The 20,337-nt window shown below is 24.6% G+C and overlaps 3 protein-coding genes across 11 annotated transcripts in view; 1 reads left to right on the forward strand and 2 right to left on the reverse strand.

Annotated features, from left to right (window-relative positions):
• The window catches only part of LOC122509003 (signal transducer and activator of transcription 5B), a 44,435-nt gene extending 35,858 nt beyond the window's left edge, over window positions 1-8,577 (forward strand). For 4 of the 8 annotated variants that reach the window (XM_043622723.1, XM_043622727.1, XM_043622725.1 and 1 more), the window contains 3 exons: window positions 1,066-1,221; window positions 2,262-2,493; window positions 4,897-5,597. In XM_043622723.1, coding sequence (XP_043478658.1) covers window positions 1,066-1,221; window positions 2,262-2,493; window positions 4,897-5,065 — 557 coding nt within the window. In that variant the 3' untranslated portion in view covers window positions 5,066-5,597. Of the gene's footprint in view, window positions 1-1,065; window positions 1,222-2,261; window positions 2,494-3,813; window positions 3,899-4,896; window positions 5,599-8,445 lie in introns of those variants that run through there. The other 4 variants (XR_006302279.1, XM_043622726.1, XM_043622729.1 and 1 more) reach the window with 4 other exon arrangements.
• On the reverse strand, window positions 8,387-11,729 carry LOC122508944. The gene is made up of 6 exons (XM_043622625.1): window positions 11,724-11,729; window positions 11,350-11,617; window positions 10,935-11,277; window positions 10,557-10,806; window positions 10,093-10,364; window positions 8,387-8,627 (listed from the first exon to the last, which is right to left on the reverse strand). Exons 1-6 carry the CDS (start codon window positions 11,727-11,729, stop codon window positions 8,387-8,389), a joined length of 1,380 nt encoding a protein of 459 aa, XP_043478560.1.
• Window positions 11,730-11,999: 270 nt separating this feature from the next.
• On the reverse strand, window positions 12,000-20,262 carry LOC122509004 (phosphatidylinositol 4-kinase type 2-beta). Of its 2 annotated transcripts, XM_043622731.1 has the most exons (7): window positions 19,634-19,798; window positions 18,390-18,480; window positions 17,702-17,820; window positions 15,689-16,181; window positions 15,224-15,486; window positions 13,889-14,028; window positions 12,000-13,710 (listed from the first exon to the last, which is right to left on the reverse strand). In XM_043622731.1, the coding sequence occupies exons 1-7, from the start codon at window positions 19,661-19,663 to the stop codon at window positions 13,611-13,613; spliced, it is 1,236 nt and encodes a 411-aa protein (XP_043478666.1). In that variant the 5' UTR covers window positions 19,664-19,798; the 3' UTR covers window positions 12,000-13,610. The 2 variants fall into 2 exon arrangements, with proteins under 2 accessions (XP_043478666.1, XP_043478665.1); XM_043622730.1 differs by lacking the exon at window positions 18,390-18,480 and having other exon boundaries at window positions 19,634-20,262.
• Window positions 20,263-20,337: the final 75 nt, after the last annotated feature.

A 20,337-nucleotide genomic window follows, 5' to 3' on the forward strand; every position in this document is an offset into this window, starting at 1 on the left:
ATTCCTTTAAGAAAATTCCCCAAAAACTTTAAAATTGCATTTAAAAATAATTTAATTCTTGCGAAAAATTTTATTATTTATGAAAATTGAACTTTTCAAAAGTAAATTTTGATAAATTTTCTTTTTAATGTTTTGAATTTTTAAATAAGTGAAATTTTAATTTAATGCTTTGAAGATTGAAAAATACCAAAAATTAATTAAACTAAATTGTTTTCAATTAAAAATATTTCTTTTATAATTTCGAATCTGAAATAATTGAATTCTTTTAAAGAAATTCATCAAAATTTTTCAAAATAATTAAATTTCTTGTGAATAATTGAATTAAAATCTTTAAAAATAAGCTACAATTAATTTAATTAAAATAATATTAAAACTAATTAAAATCTTATTAAGTGTTTTATCAAAATTTTTGAAAATATGAAATTGAATTTCTGTGAAACATGTTATAATTGTCACTTATTTAAATAATTGAATTCTTGTTATTAATTATGAAAATAATTGGAATTTTGATAAGAATTTTATAAGAATTGTATTAAAAATAAGTGAATTCTCATAAATAATTTTACCAAATTTTGAAAAATAATTGAATTCTAGGTATTAAGAAGTTTGATTAAAGTTTCATTTAAAAATAATTTAATTCTTGCGAATAATTTTATTATTTATGAACAAAATTTAACTTTTGCTAAGAATTTAATTAAAATTTTTTTAAATAATTGAATTTTTGTGAAGAATTATATCAAATTTTTCAAAATAATTAACTTCTTTTGAAAAATTTTATTGAAATTGTATTAAAAATAATTGAATTCACACGAAGAATTTATTAAAGTATTTGTAGACAATTCATCTTTTTGTAAAAAATTAAGATAAAAAAATGAAGTCGTTAACTTTTTTTAATTAATATAAAAAAATGAAGTTGACAAATTTTTGGGAGTTGCTACGCTACTGCTGAGGAATTTATGAACTCTCGGCTATTCATCCTTTAAAGGCCCTGTAATAACTCTAATAATAGTGTTACTGGTAGCATTTTTTTTATGTACCTAATTTATGATTTATATACTTTTGCAGATACATCCGAAGTGTTTATGCTCCAACCATTCACAAGTAAAGATTTTGCGATTAGGAGTTTGCCTGATCGGGTCTCTGATTTGCAGCATTTGCTTTATCTTTATCCAGATATTTCAAAAGATCAAGCATTTTCAAAGTACTATACTCCCTTTTCAGGTATGCACTACTGTTTCCTTTCTTAAATATATAAATATATGTATGCAAATTAAAAAGCAATGATTCATGGTGCTTTGTTACTAATATTCTAAGCAAATACTGCAATATTTATCTTTTTATCGACATCTTTTTCTTTTCAAAATATTAGATGAAAGAAGAAAAGTGTCGAAAAGATAATGAGATAGAATTTTGGTTATCTATTTTAATAATTGTTGTATTGCGGTCATCTTTTCGCAGTTTGAAATTCGTTTTTGTTTGTTTCTTTGTTTTCTAATTTTATTCATTTTTCTTTTTAATGTTTTGAATTTTTAAATTTATGTATTGAGAATCATTGAATTCTTGCAAAGTAATTTAAGTAATTTAGTTAAAATTGTATTGAAAATAATTGAATCCTTTAAATAATTGTATCATAATTTTTGAAAATAATTCAATTTAAATGATGAAATTCGATGAAATTCATTAAAATTTTATTGAAAAGAATTAAATTCTAATAAACAAAATTTGTCAAATTTTTGAAAGTTATTAAATTGTTTCAAGACATTTTTGTTAAAATTGTATTGAAAATAATTTAATTCCATCAAGAAATTTAATTGAAATTGTATGGAAAATAAATGAATTTCCACAAAGAATTTATTACCTATCTATAAAAATAATTGAATTGTGTAGAATTTTATAAAAAATTTGGAAAATAATTGAATTATTTCATTTTTGAAATTAATTAATTTCTTTTAAGGAATTTAATTAAACATTTTTGATTCGTTTTTTGTCTCAATTTGATATCCACAGAAAAAATGTGTTCTAATAAACATATTTTATCAAAAGTTTGAAAGTAATTGAATTGTTTCGAGAAATTTTGTTAAAATTGTATTGAAATTGAAAATAATTAATTGAATTATAATAGTAAATTTCGATTATTGAAAGAAAATAAATATTTAAAGACAAATTTTAGAAAAGTAACTAGAAAACTTTTTAAATAGAAAGTTACATAAAGTCTCACAAATAGAAAACAAAAGTATTAATTTAAATTGGAAATTTTGCAGAGAATACATCAGTAACTAATGGATATGTTCGACCACTCTTGGTGACACACGTGCCAGGTTGGGGTGGACCTTCAATGGGTGGTCAAACTCCTTCGCATTCATCAGTTGTCGGAGTAGGAGGATCGAGTCAAGGTGGTCCTGGCGGTAGTTATCCCGCTACTCCCTCAACAATGTTCCAAGCACACAGTCCAGATCCGTCGGTGACACGAGATACTCCCTCGGTCGCTTCCAGGTCAGTTTCCTGGATGTAACAAAAGAAAAAAGAAAAGAAAGAAACATTTTTTCAAATTCTATTTATATTTACACTCTAAACTGCCTTCGATTTGTCTCGGCTAGTATTATGAAGATGCGCAGGAAAAAAAATACCTCACCGTGATAAATATTGAACTGATAAAAATACTCGTTATTTTATAGCTATACAATATGGGACCAATTTTTGCAGATTTTTTTTCTTTTCTTCCTTCGTGTTAAAAAAAAAAAGAAAATTATTTGTTTCAAATTAATTAGATTGAAGATTTCTATCCAGGTTAGTGATTAAATTTTGATAGAATCTCATTTTTATGACAAAAGAATTTTAATCTATTTGTTAATGTGATAGACACTAAGTATAAAATTGTTTTTTTAATACTTAGTAAAAGTTAGTTAAGCTCTATAACAATTGTGCAATTTTTTGAGAGATTAGAATGATTGATTGTTAATTATATTTTTTGTGTTTTTTTTATTATTGAAGTTTTGTTTCATAAAAATAATTGTCAAGAATTTTCATTATGGATGTGTTTTTTGTATTTAGTGAAATTTTTTTATAGACTTATAAAGTCTAAATATGCGATTTATTACAGATTGTAAGAGAGTGAAAGCGAATAATGTTGTTCTTGCATTAGAAAAAACTAAAATGACATATTGCGCATCTTCATAATTATAACCGTATACAAATAGTTATATCAGTATTCTATTTTTTCAATTTTTTATAGAGCTACACGTTGCTCATTGTATTATCAATTAGCAGTGCGATATCGATTGCAGTTTTTGGAAGCTTTTTTTTTTTACAAATCTTATACAATTTTTAATACAATTTATAAAGATATACTTGATACTTAATTTTTTTTCATATATTCGTAATTTTGTCACTCGGAGTGTTTTTTGTACTAAACAGTCGAGTGTTGAATGTATGTTGTGATCTTTACATTTTATAAATTTTTAGCTCGAAAGTTCTTTTTTAAATTTTCGAACAAACAAATCCTTTTTTAAAAAAGGTATAATAATGGTAAAAAAAAGTGAAAAAAAATTAAAAAATGTTTATAAAGAAATTTATATAATTTATCTATAAAATGACTGTGATGGAAAAAAGGTGAAACATTCGATCACGAAAATTGTTTTTAAAACTTGAGCATTCAACACTTGGTCGTACATATTTACCTACCTTAGAAAATAAATGCAATTTTTACTTACAAATAATTAAAATCTACATTTTTTTTGTAATAAAGTTCATTATTGTCTTACTTAAGTGTTTAGAGAATGAGTAATTATATTTTTTTTTTTGGTTGAGAACCAGAAATTTTTTCAGCTAATTTTTTTGTTTGAGTGTGTGTGAGAAAAGGAAAATCGGCTTATCCATGGCTTTGAGAAAACCTTGGAAGGTTCGTAAAAATTTTTTTTATGTGTTTTTTTCTTTTAAATGTGTTGTTTTCTTGAAAAGGAAAAATTCGTGTAATATGAGAAAAAAAATTCTTTAACATCTTCATTTTTTTTTCAAAATGCAAAAGTTTCTTTATAGAGAATAAGTAACTTTTTGTTATTTTTGTAGTTAATTACGTTAAAAAAAAATCCAAAACACATTGGATATTAAAATTTAGTTTGTAATTTTAAAAGAATTTAAAAATCTAATAAAATTTTCAATTTTGAGTAGAATTAAATTTCAACAACCAAACTTTATTTTTTTATATTGAAACTTTTGATAATTAAATATTTAAGGTTCATCAAAACAGTCTTTGTTAAAATTAAATCTTGGGAATTATTGCAAAGTATCAATTTTAAATTTGATTAAGTAAGTTTTTTAAAAACTGTTTCTAAAAATTGTTTTCAATTGTAGATTTAAAAAGTTTTTTTTAAATTCTTTGTGTAAATTCTTCCACTGTTTATTAGATAACAATTTTCCACACAGACTGTTTTAAATGGTGAATCAATTAAAAATTTGAAAATTCATTGAACATCATTGTGAAAAATAGAGGCAAAGGCCTGGAGCAAGCCGGTACAACTACAAAAGAGAAAAAAATAAAAGTTAAATTAAATTTTTTGAGAATTCAATGAAAAGCGATGGAACGCAACTCCAATCACTACTCGTTCAAAAATAAACTGGCAATCGAGTAGAGATGACGTGATCAAACAAATAAAGAGAGAAAAAACAAATAAATAAAGAAAAATGCAATAGGGTAGAATGTTGCTTGAGAAGAAATGAAAATATTCAATTCTATAAATTGCGCATTCTACCGTGTTGTACCGGCTTTTTCCAACTTTTGCTTCAAACTGAAAAATAATAAATTAAGAAATTTAGTTTTGATTTTTTTGTTTTTGTCGATGTGCAATGCAAATTTTGTTAAAAGGCTTGCCAGTGATTGGGGTTGTGTTTTATCTGTAGTTACGCTCCGGGTCTTGGCCAGACGGGAACTGGAAGGTCAAATTCGGATATGGAGTACGTTGATATGATGGGTCAAGATCTTCCTATTGTCGAAGAGAACCTCAGCCTAGAACAGATCAGCAATTTTAATTTTCCCGAGTTCATCCAGAACTACGCAAGACCTCAATAGGTATGTGTTTTTTTTTGTTCAAATGATTTTTTTTGTCAATTGTAATTCTCGTCACGAAATTAAAAGAGCATTTTTTAGTGTCTCGAGAAATTTTTTTTTTGTTAATTAGCCAAACAAGATTCATACAATAATCTTATTTATGTCTATGATAAATACAGCTATTAATGTGTGCAATATTTTTTTTGGGCCGAGACTGATTATGTAATTTGTGGGATAATGGCTCCAAATTTCGAACGTGACATTTATTCCTTTAATTTTTCTTTTTAAACAGTATAAATAGATTTCATTTCAGTGCCTTTTTATTGTCAGTACCTGATGGCAAATTTTGAAACTTCGTGTAAATTGTTCGCAACAAAAATATAATACGTATACGTTACTTATGGATAATTTTTTGAGTTTCAATTTTTTGTTTTTATTCGTTCGTTTTAATTTTCATGTCGAAATTAATTCTAAACGATTTTTAATTTTTCAGAGTAGAAATGTCAAAAAATTTTCGTCGGTGAAGTTCATAAGGTTTATGATCAACGATTGAAAGAAAAAATTTACGAAAACAATGTTTTGATTACAAATTTTTCTTTAATCATCAAAAAACTGAAAAATATTTTTTTATACAAAAATATATAAAAATTTTAGTTTTTTTGATAGTTGGCTAGGCCTAAAGTCATTTAAGAAGAAGATATAAAAATTTGATTAGAAAAATATTCTTTTCTAAATTGTTGATTTATAAACGTTGTGAACTTCACCAAAGTAAAATTTTTACACCTGCTTTTAATTTTCGTAAAATTAACGGTCAGATGTTATTTCTGAAAACAAATTATTTTGTATTTTAATATTCTAAAGATTTTTGAAAATTTTGAAAAAAGTGATTAAATTTTACAAAAGTACAAAAAAAAGTACAAAAGTGAGCAAAGAAAAAAAATTTGACACTAACTGAAGATAAAAGAAGTTCTGAACATTTAAGTAAAAAAGTTTAAAATTTTTGACCTTTATATTTTCTATTGTTCAAATTTTATTGTAAAATCGAAAGAAAACAAGAATTTGAAGAAAAAATTGTAAATTTGCATTTTTATTTCTTCCTAAAGTGACAGTTTTGAATAATATTGAGATTGCGAGAATTTATTTAGAATTAAATGTTCAGAACCTCGAATAATAAAAATTGAAACTCGAAGAAATTTTCCGTTTTAAATTGTGCAACAACCTTAAACGACAATAATTTTACTAATTTGAAGATTTTTTTCTCATAATTATTCTAAAAATGTATTTTATCATAAAATTGTTGTTTACGAACAACAAAGATTTCTATTATGCAGAAAGAATATTTTTTCGAAAAAATTTTTATCCGACATTTTTCTAGAGAATTAAAATAATTTTTAGAATTTTTGACTTACAAATATTTGTTATATGCAACTTTTTTACTATAAAACTTTTTTTTAAATATTGGGTAATAATTTTCTACAATATTTTCTATGTTTTCTATATTTTCTACTTTTGACTTACAAGTATTTGTTTACAATGCAACTTTTTTACTTTACAACTTCTTGTTAGATGTTTGCTAATAATTTTCTTCAAATTGAAAATTTTTTATGTTATTTTTTAAGAATGATGATTTGAGAGGTTTTTGATTTTATTTACTATAACGTGTTAAATTTTTTTATGAAACTATAAATAAAATTTTTGTGTTGAAGAAGTTTTGTTAAGACAAATAAAATATACACTAATTTACGCGAATTTTTCTTTTGGGAAAAAATAAGGATTTCGTGACTTTTAAGGTTGTTACTACAATTTAAAGAAAAAAAAACAAATTGTAGTCTGTATTTTCTATTAATTTCAGTTAAATGAAATTTTATGTCTATAGCGTATATATATATTTATATTTCACAAAAAAAATATGTATACCAGTATTTGGATTTAAACATATTGCCTTGTTTTTATATACGTGATATACAGAAAGGAAAAATGTGATGAAGTCTGGATTAGCAGTAAAAAGAAAATGTGCCTTAAATGCATTTAATTTTACATCTGAAAGTAAGGATAATTTTATGCAATCAATTCTTTCAACAAGAAATAAAAATTTTTCCTAAATAGAACAAATTTTAATTTTTTTATCGATTGCGGTGTAACAAGTTTAAACTCAGGACTTTCCTTACTGTAATAACGAAAAATTAACACATTTTTTTTAAAAGAAATTTTTTTTAGTTTTTAGATGATTATTTTAAGTCGCAGGTGATTCTACATATTAGTCTTATAGTGAAAATACTTTACTATATGTGAAAAATTTTGCTCTTACGTTATTTGTTAACGTCACTGAGAGAGCCTTTTTTTTGAAGGAACATCCAAAGAAAAAAATATTTACGAGGCAGAAAAAAATGGTGATTAAAACCGTTGATTAATATTAATTATTGTTTCGATGGAAATATTAAAAATACGTTTTCTTATTATTATTAATCTCACATGTGAGAAAATTTTAATTAGAAGCGGTTTTAATCAGATAAATAAATCTGTCAGATTATAGTGCCTATTATCATTATTATTATTATACTTATTATTATTATTATTATTAAAAAAGCGTTCATATGTGAGCTCTGCTATATCTGCTGGAATAAAATAAATAAATATGTTGATAATGTCTGTAACAATCTTTTTGTCAAAGATTAGAGTTTATTTTATTATCAAAAAAAAAAATAATAATAATAAATATTTTACCGCGAGTGTGTTAAATTAATTAAGCTATTAATGTCCAACAATGGCTAATTAAAATGTATACTACGTGTGAATTTTGTGCATGTATCTAATGCACTGGTAATAAACATCTATATTTTAAGTTTAACTAAAAAATATCCTTTATTCTATCCTTACACTTCATGACAATCATTTTTTCCATTTTCATAAGTGTAAGAAACGTTAAACTTAAAATTCCTGTAAATAAATTTATTTTTATAATCAATTTATTTATATGAATGTTTTCTATTTTACGAAATATATGAATATTGTTTTACTATCTTGAGGATTGTAAAAAAATATTTAAATATACTTGTAAATATTTTTCTTTGTAGGAAAAGAATCCTGAACAGACATTTCTCATATTATTTTATGTTATTTTTGGATTTTCTTTGAATCTTTCCTAATTTAGAAAATAAAATCTAATATTTATTTTAAGTTGAAGATATAGAAAATAAAATTTGAATACCATATTTAAGAGAGATGTAAAAATAGTGATTTAAATTTTATTTTAAAAATTTCTGTTTTGATTTGATTGGGACAAGAATTTTTGCATTAAGTTTTTATTGAAAGTGCTTGTGATTTTAAAACGTTTATTACTTTTTAAGTAGCTAATACTTTTTGTGAATTAATTTGATTTTTAGTGGTAGATTTTTTTCCAGAGTCTTCAATGTAGTAACCAGGAACTGGATAACTCATGTGATATATCGAATCACCGATCATTGGTTTTTTTGGTGGTTCATATCGACGTTGACGTGCCCAAGGAAAGTCCTCTTTCGGTTGAATTTCCCACGTTTGATACGATAATTTATTCACCGTGTCACCTTCTACTTTAGCGTCGAGTCTAAAGTGTTTTTTGAAAGGTATTTTCAATTTTATTTTTCTTTATTTGTTTTCTTTATTATCAACTGGAGGAAATTAGGATTTTGGTGGTTAATTAACTGACAAAATCGTAATTTGCGAGAGCAATTTTCAAGAATTCTAATTTTGGATTTTGACATTCAAAGTATTTTTTTTTATTTATCTTCTAAGTTAATAAATTAAAATTTTAATAATTAATTAGTAATTATTGTATTCCTGTAACTTGAACTTTTGCGAAGAGTTTTGTAAAAATTTTCGAAAATAATTGAATATTGTTTCGAAGAATTTTATTAAAATTTTTGAAAATAATTAACTTCTTTCAAGGACTTAAATTAAAAATGTACTGAAAATAATTAAATTCTGATAAACATATTTTAATTGAATTTATTAAAATAATTAACTGAATATGTTTATTAGAATTTAAATATTTTCAATAATATTTCAAAAATTTTAATAAAATTCTTCGAAACAATTCAATTATTTTCGAAAATTTTTACAAAATTCTTCACAAAAATTGAATTATTTTCACAAAAAAAAAAATTCTTCGTGGAAATTCAGTTCTTTTTCATACAATTTCAATCAAATTTCGTGATGGAATTAAATTATTTTTAATTCATATTTAATTTTATCAAAATTTTGAAAGTAATTGAATTGTTTAGAGAACTTTTGTTTAAATTCTATTTAAAAGTAATTGAAATCTTTTGAGGAATCTTATTAAAATTTTTCAAAATAATTTCGAAGAAAATTTTAATTTTTTCGAGAAATTTAGTTAAAATTGTATAGAAGATAATTTAATTCTTTTATAAAGAATTGTATCAAATTTTTAAAAATAATTTAATTTTTTCGAAGAAATTTATAAAAAAAAAAAATAAAAATAATTGAATTATTTAAAGAAATTTTGTTAAAATTGTATTGAAAATAATTGATTTTCTACGAAGAATTTATTATTTATAAAAATAATTTAAATGTGAAGAATAATGTTATTAAAATTTTCAAAAATAATTTAATTGTTTCGAAGAAAATTGAAATTTTTTCGAGAAATTTAATTAAAATTGTATTGAAAGTAATTGAATGCTTTTAAACAATTGTATCAAAATTTTTTGAAAATAATTGAATTTCAACGAAGAATTGTATTATTTTTAATTATAATTGAATTTTTGTGATGAATTTTATTGTATATGGAAATAGAAATAAATTCTTCACAGAAATTTAATTAAAATTGATATGAATGTAAATTTAATCCTTTTGAAGAATTTTACTAAAAATTTGTTAAAGAATTGAATTTTTTTGAGGGATTTTATTAAAATTATATTGAAAATAATTGAATTTTTACAAATAATTGTAATATTTATAAAAATATTTGAATTCTTGCGAAGATTTTTTTATTATTTATGTAAAAATAATTAAAAATTCTTGCAAAGAATTAAATTATAAAATTTATTTGTGACCTATTATATGTAGCGTCAGGTTTGAAACTTGGTACAGGCATTATCAGTCCAGGATTGACAAAAGACAATGACGTGGTCGTTTTTCCCTCAAACGGTCTATTGACAATTTTGATATTATTCGAAGGAATGATAACATTGACCTTTGATAAATTTTTCAATGTAAAATCATGACTTGTTGTAGTTTCACAGTGCATTGGACCATCCTCAATCACTTTTCCATGACGTGGAAGAATTGCCAGACGTTTTTCCGCTCGAACCGGTTGATAACTTAACTGTGAGATTAAATTATTTTTAATTTTTATCAAAGGAACAAGGATTCAATTACAGTATTATACAGTTTGTATAGAAAAGAAAGTTTCGTCATGGATCAAATTATCAATATCTTGTTGAATCAATAAATTCGATATATGTAAGTGTAAATTTGATATCTATTGGTTTATTTATAGATTCAGGTTGAATAATACCTTGGTTGTTGTATCACTGGACATTTGTTTGGCAGAGAAGGAAATATTACTGCAAGGAATTATTGGAACGACTGGCTGTGAATTGCGTGGCTGAAAAGTTTCACGATAGTTTGTCTTTTCGAAAAATTCACCACCAGATGGGAAGAAATTCGTTGACCTTGGCAGAATGGGTTTTTCCTTCATTGAACAATCGACTTCCGCAAAACTTTTTCCATATGTCGTTTGACCTTCCATTGATGTCTCAGGTGGTCTGAGAAGGAATTTTTTTTATTTTACCGAAAATACTCGCGAGTATTTTCGGTAAAATAAAAAAAATTCCTTCTTAAAGAAACTTCATTCTTATGAATGTTTTTAAATTTTAGCCAAAAGAGAAAACACCTGTAGATTGATTTTTGACTCCATGGATAAATTTCCCTTTTTGGCAAACTAAAGGGCTGAAAACTCAATTTTTGAGTCGTGTCTTTCGAAATCGATTGATCGACATTTGGATAATAAGTTCTTTTAGGTTTGCAAATTTCAGCCGGTTGAACAAATCCAGGATTTAAATAAGATAATTTAGAAGTTGTCATTCCGTCTAAGGATCCATTACTAATTCTAATACTTCCACTGGGAATTATCATTTTCTGCTTTTCACCGATTTTCCCAATAAAATCGTGTTTCGCTGTCGTCACATATTCCACTGGATCTCCATTGACAATTTTTCTATCAAAAGAAACAATTTCTGTTTATTTTTCATTTAAAGTTAATTTTCTGAAAAAGAAAATAAATTAATAAAAATGAAAAATTTACTTAATTTTTGGTTTTATCGGTTTTGTTCTATTAATAGTCCAATTGGCTTTGTAACTCATTTTAGTTGTTGTGTCATCTGAAATTGTTCCCGGAGAAATATTCAAATTTTGTGGAGGATAAAAAGGTTTAGATCGAGGGAGTTGTGGTTCATTTTCATTTAAATAGGAGAGATGATAAGTTGTTCTTGTATCCAGAATTTTTTTCGGCGGAGAATAAGTTTGTCTTGGGGCATAAGATTCCATGCGAGGCGGTTGTACATATCTTCTCGAAATCTAAATAAAAAATCTTATTTACTATCTCAATAAATTTATTAACTCAGTTTAGTAAATAAATCATTATTATTAAAAGCTAAATACTTCCTCAATTTTCAAATCAAACTTTCATATTAATATTCAAAGTTTCAATTTTCTAAACTTTTTTTAAAGTTTTCAATTTACAAATTTTCGTAATTATAATTTAAAAAAATACTTTTTTAGCATAAAATTTTAATGAAGTAGAGCAAAGTATAATTATTTAAAAATCGTTTAATAATATTTATAACAATTTACAACAAATATTCAAATAATTCTTCATTAATAAACAATTTGAATTGAATGTTTAAATAACTCTTCACCAAGTTAGAGGAAAAGAATCGTAAATTAAATAAAAAGTTTATTTATGTATTAAATATATTTTCTGTGTATACCATGAAAATAAGGACATTTTCTAAAAATACGATTTAAATTTTAAGTACAATTAAAACACTTTCTTTCAAGTAGCAATAAATGAGAACAATTTGAAAATCCTAATTGACATAATTATACACAGGCGTGTCTAGTAGTTTCTTTTTCTCAAAAGCATTTTAAAAAATGAGAGGAAATTTTATTATGTACAACTATTTAAAAGATTTTATTTTCAAAATTTTGGTTTTTTCATAATTTTTGTTCATCGTCGTAATGTTTAAAATAAAATTTGTTCTGATGATTAGAAAGAGCGAATTGTAAATTACTTTATTCAAGTCGGTAAACGGTGAAATTTTTTCATTTCTTGGAGAAAATTCTATAATTTCCATTTTTATTTTCTTTTTTTTAAAACTTTTTTGTTCATCGTATACGTCAGTTGACTTTTATATTTGAAAAAAAGAATCTATTGTATAAAAAAAAATGTAAGCAAATATGAAAACTGTCAATTTTGTTTTGACAGTTGGTGATTGGTTATTAAAACATAAGATATATGTATACATTATTAGAAACGATTTCTCGTGTAAATTAATAATAATTAACTGGCAAACTAAGTATTTCTAAACAAATAGTAACAAAAAATATATATAGATATATAAATATTGAGAAAAAATTTTGTCTAAATGGGAAATTAGACAAAAGTGATTACAAACGTAAGGGTTTTATTTTCCATGGAAATTTCGTAAATATTTTTTTTTTTGTAACAGTTTTTCTTCAACTAATTAACTGACAGGAAATATTGACTTAATCAATATTATCCATAAGCAGTCACAATTCTTTTTTCATTCTAATTTAAAAATCCCGTCCGCTTTTTTTTAAATCAAACAATACATTTTTTCATTCGCTTATTTTTCATCAGTTGATTATTTTCTTTAATTATTTGTTCTTACAATTTTTATTATGATTCATAATTATTGAATATTTCCATTGCTAAAAGTTATTTTTTTCTTTTCTCTTACAATTAATTCATTTAATTGCAATTATTTGTTTTTTCATTCAATTATCTCGATAGTTATTATTTGACAATGAGACGCACTTAAATTATTGGAGACAATAATTCGGACGCGGAGATAATGTACAATGATTATTTTTTTTTTTCAATGTTTTCTTGGCACAAACGCTATAAAAGTTAATTAAATCGATTCAAAGTTGTTGCTTTGGTTCGACGCCTAAGATAAAATCTGTACATGTACGTTTGCTTTTTTGCCTTGTCAATAAATAAATCCCTTCTTCTTTTTTTTTTGCAAAAACGTGACAAGGGAAAACTGACTTCAACATATTATGCTTTATTTTCTATACAATGTGTAAGCATATGAATAAGGAATTCGAATTAAAATGATCGATTCGTTATTATTGTGTAACTAATCCTACATAGGACTAATTAAAAATTAATGTTCCATTGTCAATGAGTTTTAAAAGAGAGACAAAAAATTAATTAGGGAGTCATCGATGTAGAAAGTTGCAATTCTTTTTTTGTATGTATATATATATATTTGTTAAAAACATTTCGTAATCTTCTCAATTTCCGTGATTAGAATTCTTTCTTTCAACACCAAGAAAAGAAAGGACTTTTACTTTGGAAGCGTTGCGTGAATGCGCCTGAGAAGGAGAATAATTTTTGCGCTCCTCCATTCGCTTTAGAAAACCTGTTGGAAAAAAGTTTTTAATTAATATTTTTATTATTAATATTTTATTAATTATATTTTTATTATTATTAATAGTTTATTAATTATATGTTTATTACTATTATTATTATGAAAATATTTTATTAAAGAAATTTATTTTCTATATTTAAAATTTATTGTAAAAATAAAAAAATCTTACTTTTCGACAATTACAGCCGGCATTTGTACAAGTTGTACAGGACTTTTGGCGTCTTTCAAAGCCTGTTGTAAATTCAATATTTGACCTCGCATCACACTCATTTGCCTGTCGAAATTATGTCGATCAAAGCCTTTATCTTGCTGCAAAAAAAAGGTATTTGATCAAAATCAGAATCTTATTTTCAGAGATAAGTAGATTTTGTAGAATTATCATAATTTTTTTATATTCCCTTTTCTTGTATCTAAAGATTACAAAATTATGTCATTTAAAAAATTTAATCACATAATTTTGTAAATCTTTAAGAAATTCTCGCAAAAATTTTTGAAAATAATTGAATTTTGAAGAATTTATTTCAATTTTTTGAAAATATGTAATGGAATTCTTTTTCAATACTTTTTATTGCAAATACCGGAATACGATTATTAATATAGATTTTAAAAGTAATTAAATTTTATGAAGAATTTCTTCTAAGTTTATAAAATTGTTAATAGAAAATTAAATTCTTTTAAACAATTTTATTAAAGTTTTTGGGAAATAATTAAGTTTTTCTTGAAAAATTTCTGTAAATTTCTTGAAAATAATGGAGTTTTTTCAATAATTTTAATTGAAATTTTTAAAAATTAATTTCATTTTAGGATTTTGTCAAAATTTTTGAAAATAATTGGATTCTTTCCAGAAATTTTATTAAAATTGTATTGAAAATAATTGAATTCTTGAGAAGAATTTTATTATTATCTATATAAAATTATAAATAAATAAATATATTATTAGTATTATAAAATTAATTTAAATCTTGCAAAGAATTTTACAATTTATAAAAATTCTTTGGAAGAATTCAATTATTTTTAAAAAATGGTAAAATTCTTCGCAGCAATTCAATTCTTTGGAAAAATTCAATTATTTTTAAAAAATGGTAAAATTCTTCGCAGGAATTCAATTATTTTCAAAACAATTTTAATAAAATTTCAATAAAAGATTCAATTATTTTATAGAATTTTAAAAAAATTTTATTATTTCCCAGTTTTGATAAACTTTTTCAAAACAATTCAATTATTTTTATAAATAGTAAAATTCTTCGCAGGAATTCAATTATTTTATTATTTATGGGAATAATTGAATTTTTGCGACAAAATTTTATTAACATTTTTGAAAATAGTAAATTATTCAAAAATTAATGTTTATATTCTTGAAAATACTATTTTTTCAATTTGCTAAATAATAACGGGAATATCGCGTTTCGCTAGTTATTCTAAATTTTTGTAATTTTTTTCGCACTTTATGAAATTTACAGGTATTTTTTTCTGATTTGGAATGAATTTCGCGAGGAGAACTCACCTTAAATAACTGATGTAAGTCATTACAAAGGTTTTGTACAAAATTTTGATCTGAGAGCTGGACTGAAACCAATTCTCTTGTTCTCTCACTAAATGGCTGTTTCGCTTGACTAAGCCATGCCCAATGATAAGGATAAGCACGCCACGAGTCCGGATGTTTGAATGGAAATGCGAGTCCATTGTCGATTGCTGCAATTTTTACGTCTCCACTTTCCGGACTATTTTTTGCTGGTGGTTCGTATTTAATTAACCAATTATCATTACCTGTGGAGATAACAGTTTTCTTTAGTTTGTTTTTTTCTTTAAATTTCCATTAATTCGAATTTTTACTTTTCCAAGTTTTTACTTTTGAATTTATAATTTAAATTATAAATTCAACTCGAGAAAGAATTTAGAAAACTGAAAATTGGAGTAAAGGAAAAATTGTGCCGTTTTCGTAAAAAGTACTCGAGGGTAGAATATTCACCTCTATCCGTATTTCTAATGATATAATCCAAAATGACTAATCTCTCGAATTGGAGTTGAAATTTCCGAGCGAGATGTGGAGGTAGTGGCTCATTTTCCCAGCGTCTTAACCAATAATCAGCGTCCTTGTAACCGTCGACGAATAATTGAAATGATCCAACTTTTGGTGGCAGTCCAATGCGATTGAAATGCGAGCCAACCGCTGGAAATTGATCCATAATGGCCTTTTTCATTCTCACCTTTTGTCTATCAAATCTTGGATAATTAAACGTTTTGCTAACTAATTTCACCACTCTCGTATTAGGTACAACTCCAAGATTAAGTTTTCTGTCCACTAAACTCGCGCCAGCCTCGCTTAAATATCCCTGATTTGGAATTAAGCAACTTCTTCCAAAACAACATGGACAGCAGAGCTTGTGCATCCACTTGGTCCATTTTGGGTTCAGTCTTCCATATGGTTCCTCGTCTTTTGGCTTAAATACTCCTATTGTTTTCTGCAAAAATTACAATTCGCTAATCAAATATTTTTCTTCATTTTTCTCGATTTCAGGGCTTGAATTAGCTTCGTAAATTTTTTTGAAGTCCGTAAAAGTCAAGTTTTAATTAAAAAAGGTCCGTAAAATCCGTAATTTGATAGAGAATTTTAGAGAATTTACAAATAATTGCAGAAATTCAATTATTTTCAAAAGTAATAAAATTCTTTGCAATCATTCAATTATTTTCATAAATAATAAAATTTTTACTGGTATTATTTACGAAAATAATTATTTTCGCAAATAATAAAATTCTTTTTAGGAATTCAATTATTTTCATAAATAATAAAACTCATTGTAGAATTTCAATTATTTTTAATACAATTATTTTAATCAATTTACTCGAAACATGTAATTATTTTTAAAAATTTTATGAAAATTCGTCAAAAGAATTCAAATATTTAAAAATTTATTGCTAAAATTCTTGACGAGAATCCAATTTTAAGAAACATGCAATTATTCAATAAATTCTCTTTTTTGGATTTAAATAATTGAATTCTATTAGAATTTTTTAATAAAAATCGATTTAAAACAATATAGCGTGAATTTTTAGAAATAATTGAATTTTGAAAAGGTTTCAAATTAAAATCTTTGAAAATCTGAATTTTCATATTTTTAACTAACAATTCTGTGAAAATAATTTTTTTTAGAAAGTGTAATTGCGGATTTTTTTAAAAATTATTTTAAGTTTTTATTTTCTAATATACAGGTTGAAGAACTTCCGAATAATCAATGAAATTTGCGTAAAATTGAATTGTAAACAAATAGATTTGAAAATTCTCAAAGAACTTTTTCAAAAATTATTAAAAATAATGCATTTTATAGAACAATTTTAGTTAAAAAAACACGAATAAAAATTTAATTTTGTAAAAGTTACAAATTATTGCAGAAATTCAATTATTTTCAAGAGTAATAATATTCTTCGCAAAAATTAAATATTATTCAAAAATAATAAAGTTCTTGTCAGGAATTCAATTATTTTTAGAAATATTAATATAATAATTCTTTGCAAGAATTTAATTATTGTCAAAAATTATTAAATTCCTGCAGGAATTCAATTATTTAAAAATTTTTTTTTTAAATTCTTCAAAAGAATTCAATTATTTAAAAGTTTGTTTATAAAATTCTTTATGGGAATTGAATTTTAAGAAACATTCGATAAATTAATTATTTTTGAATTTAAATAATTGAATTCTAGTAGAATTTTCTAATAAAAATCGATTTAAAAATTAATTTCAGTTAAAATTTTAGACAATAATTGAATATTAAAACATTAAAAGCAATATAGCGTGAATTTTTAGAAATAATTGAATTTTGAAATTAATTTTTTTGAAAAAGTTTAATTAATTTTTGGTCCGTATTTTTAAATTTACTTTCACTGGTTCGAGTCCTGAGATTTTTTCATTTCTTTTTCTAATTTTATTGAGAGTATTGTATCATTTTCAAATTTTGTATAATTGGAAATATTTTTCTATATTTACCCCCTGAGGATTCTTGACGAAATAACTTCCACTCGATCCTTGATAAATTCTTTCGGGATAAATTCCATTGTTTATTGCGCTTTCGGCTTCGCACACCAGATCAGTAAACGACGGATCATCTACAAAAAAAAAAGATAATAAATGTGATTTAAATGAAAAAGAAACGGATTTAAAGTATATTAAAAAACAGATGATGTAATCTTGCGTCAGACTATAATTCCAATTGTTCAATAGAAATACTTTTTGAAAAACGTTTATCGTGGTCGTGTAATGATATGCAATGTTGTCAACAGTAAAAAGAAAATTCTCACGGCGTACAATATTTGACACATATTGCAGGTAATTTCAAGAGCAATTTTACATAAATTGTTTCAAAAATATTTCAATCTTTTTCCCAGTTCGTCAATATTTCTAATTATCCATTTTTGAATAACTATAATCGAAGAAAAAGAGGTTTTTTTTTTAAATTTAAACACTTGCGAAATACATAGTTTTTATTTTTAAAATAATGACCGCGTAGAGAAAATTTAACAAAAAAGAAAAATTCCATATTATTGAATCAAATTCATTAAAAATTGAAGTCTTTTTTTAATTTTATCACCTAATTCGTAAATACAGTGAAAATAAATAATGTCTATTTTTGAATGTGCCAGTTGCCGATGAAAAATTCCCAAATTAACGAAAATACCTTGATAATAAAGTGACCAGTTGTCCCAATTATCCAGAATTGATCCGTTTTCCGTCATTGTATCACTGCTACTCGAAATTTTGTCGAAATCCTGATTGTCCCAAGTATTTACAAAGAAGAATAAAATATGTCATAGTACGCGTAGGCAAATTATTTCTTTTCTTTTTTTTTTTAACTATATAGTACTTTAGTGAAAATCGTCATCAAAAAGCTATTGGCAATAACTGGTTGCGTAATTTTCTACCTTATCGTTAAAAATGTGTTACTTTAAATATTATCGCTCGTTGCAAGGTACATATAATTATTTGCAAGTTTAAAAACAATATATAAAACTTTTCACATAGTTGATTTACTGTATTAATATGATTTCTCAATTGTTTGATTATTGTATACAAATCGTGTATATATATAATGAAAAAGAATTTTGATATTTTGTTAAAAAAAATTGATTTTTTCTCCAAATATTAATACTTTCTCATTTAAATGTCTCCTTTTTAAAATGAGAAATGATTAAATCGTTTAAACAGTTTGAGATAATAATCTCTTGTGATAACTTTTTTTCTAAATAAAATAATAATAATCTAAAAATTATTGAGTCAATAGATTTGTGTTGAAAAACACATACATTTATATTACCTGTACTATTTATATCCTTGCAAAAAAGACGAGGTAAAAATTCAATAATATAATTATTGTCTAGAAATTCAAAACGATTTATGCAAATTGTTAAGTCAACAACTTTTTTTTTATTTATAAAAAATGCGTTGTTGGCCGCAAATCAAAAATAAATAACGCAAATTGAAAGAAATATTACACCACGTAATTTGAGACGCCGGATTATATCGATTTTTTATTATCTAAAAAATATTAGATCGATTCAAGTAAGAAAAAAATAGGTAATACATACGTTTTACAGAAATGATTTTCATAAACTAAAGAAAATAAGATTAAGAATATTAAAATATTGGTGGGGAAAATAAATTAGGTTAATAATTAATAAATCGAATTGTTCTTTTGTCATTGTTATTTAGGTAAGTGAAACAAAGTGTGAACCAAAGTGAAACAAAGCGATGAGTCATAAGGAGAATTAGGTACAAGATTAACATACTAATTAAATATTAATTTAATATTATTTAGTTTATTTTCGGGTAATTGAAAGTAAAAGACCTGCTTGATTACTTGAACCAAAGTCTTTGAGAGGAAAAGATGATGAATAAGTAATAAGTATTCAATAAAAGTATTACCAGGAAAGCGGTTGTAGGAGACATCGACATCGAGACGACCTAGGAGAGGTTGACTCTCCCGGTCAATTCCAGGGGAATCAATGGCTATCGTTTGATCGCAGTTGAGATTTGGAATAAAGGCGACGTCAGGTAGTAGTTCTGGAAATTCCTCGTCTTGAGGTAAATTATTGGTTGGAGTTAATGAAAGATCGACGAGTGCATCAGTCTCCACTAGATTGCCTGTGGGAATGATGTTATTCTGACTTTGATATTCTCTGTAAGGCACATACAATTGTTGCTGATCTGAATCGCTCATTACAGCCGAATCAATCACGAACCACTTTTTCTTTTAAATATATAAACGAAACACAATAATATCCAAAGGAATAAAAATTCTATCTGTTTTGCTTTTGCGACATTCCTGCACCACCTGTCAATGACGTACGCGATTAAATCCGCGTTTCTCGGGTGTTGACAACATGGGACACTCGAGTTATTATCTACACGTCATCGGATTCTGTTTAATGAATCTTGTATTTGCTATCTACACACACAAATTCGTACATTAAACACGGTTTATTTTATCGAAAAGTCAACTTCCACTGGCAAAACTTTAACCAACAATTTCATCCGTCACTCTAGCAGACGATCAGCTGATCTTGACGCCATCTTGTTACTCTCGTGAACCGACCAATTGAAACGTAGCGCGCTTTATTTTAAATTTC

The sequence above is a fragment of the Leptopilina heterotoma genome, unplaced genomic scaffold (assembly GCF_015476425.1).
Source record: "Leptopilina heterotoma isolate Lh14 unplaced genomic scaffold, ASM1547642v1 Lhet_59, whole genome shotgun sequence".
In the NCBI taxonomy this organism is placed as follows: domain Eukaryota; kingdom Metazoa; phylum Arthropoda; class Insecta; order Hymenoptera; family Figitidae; genus Leptopilina; species Leptopilina heterotoma.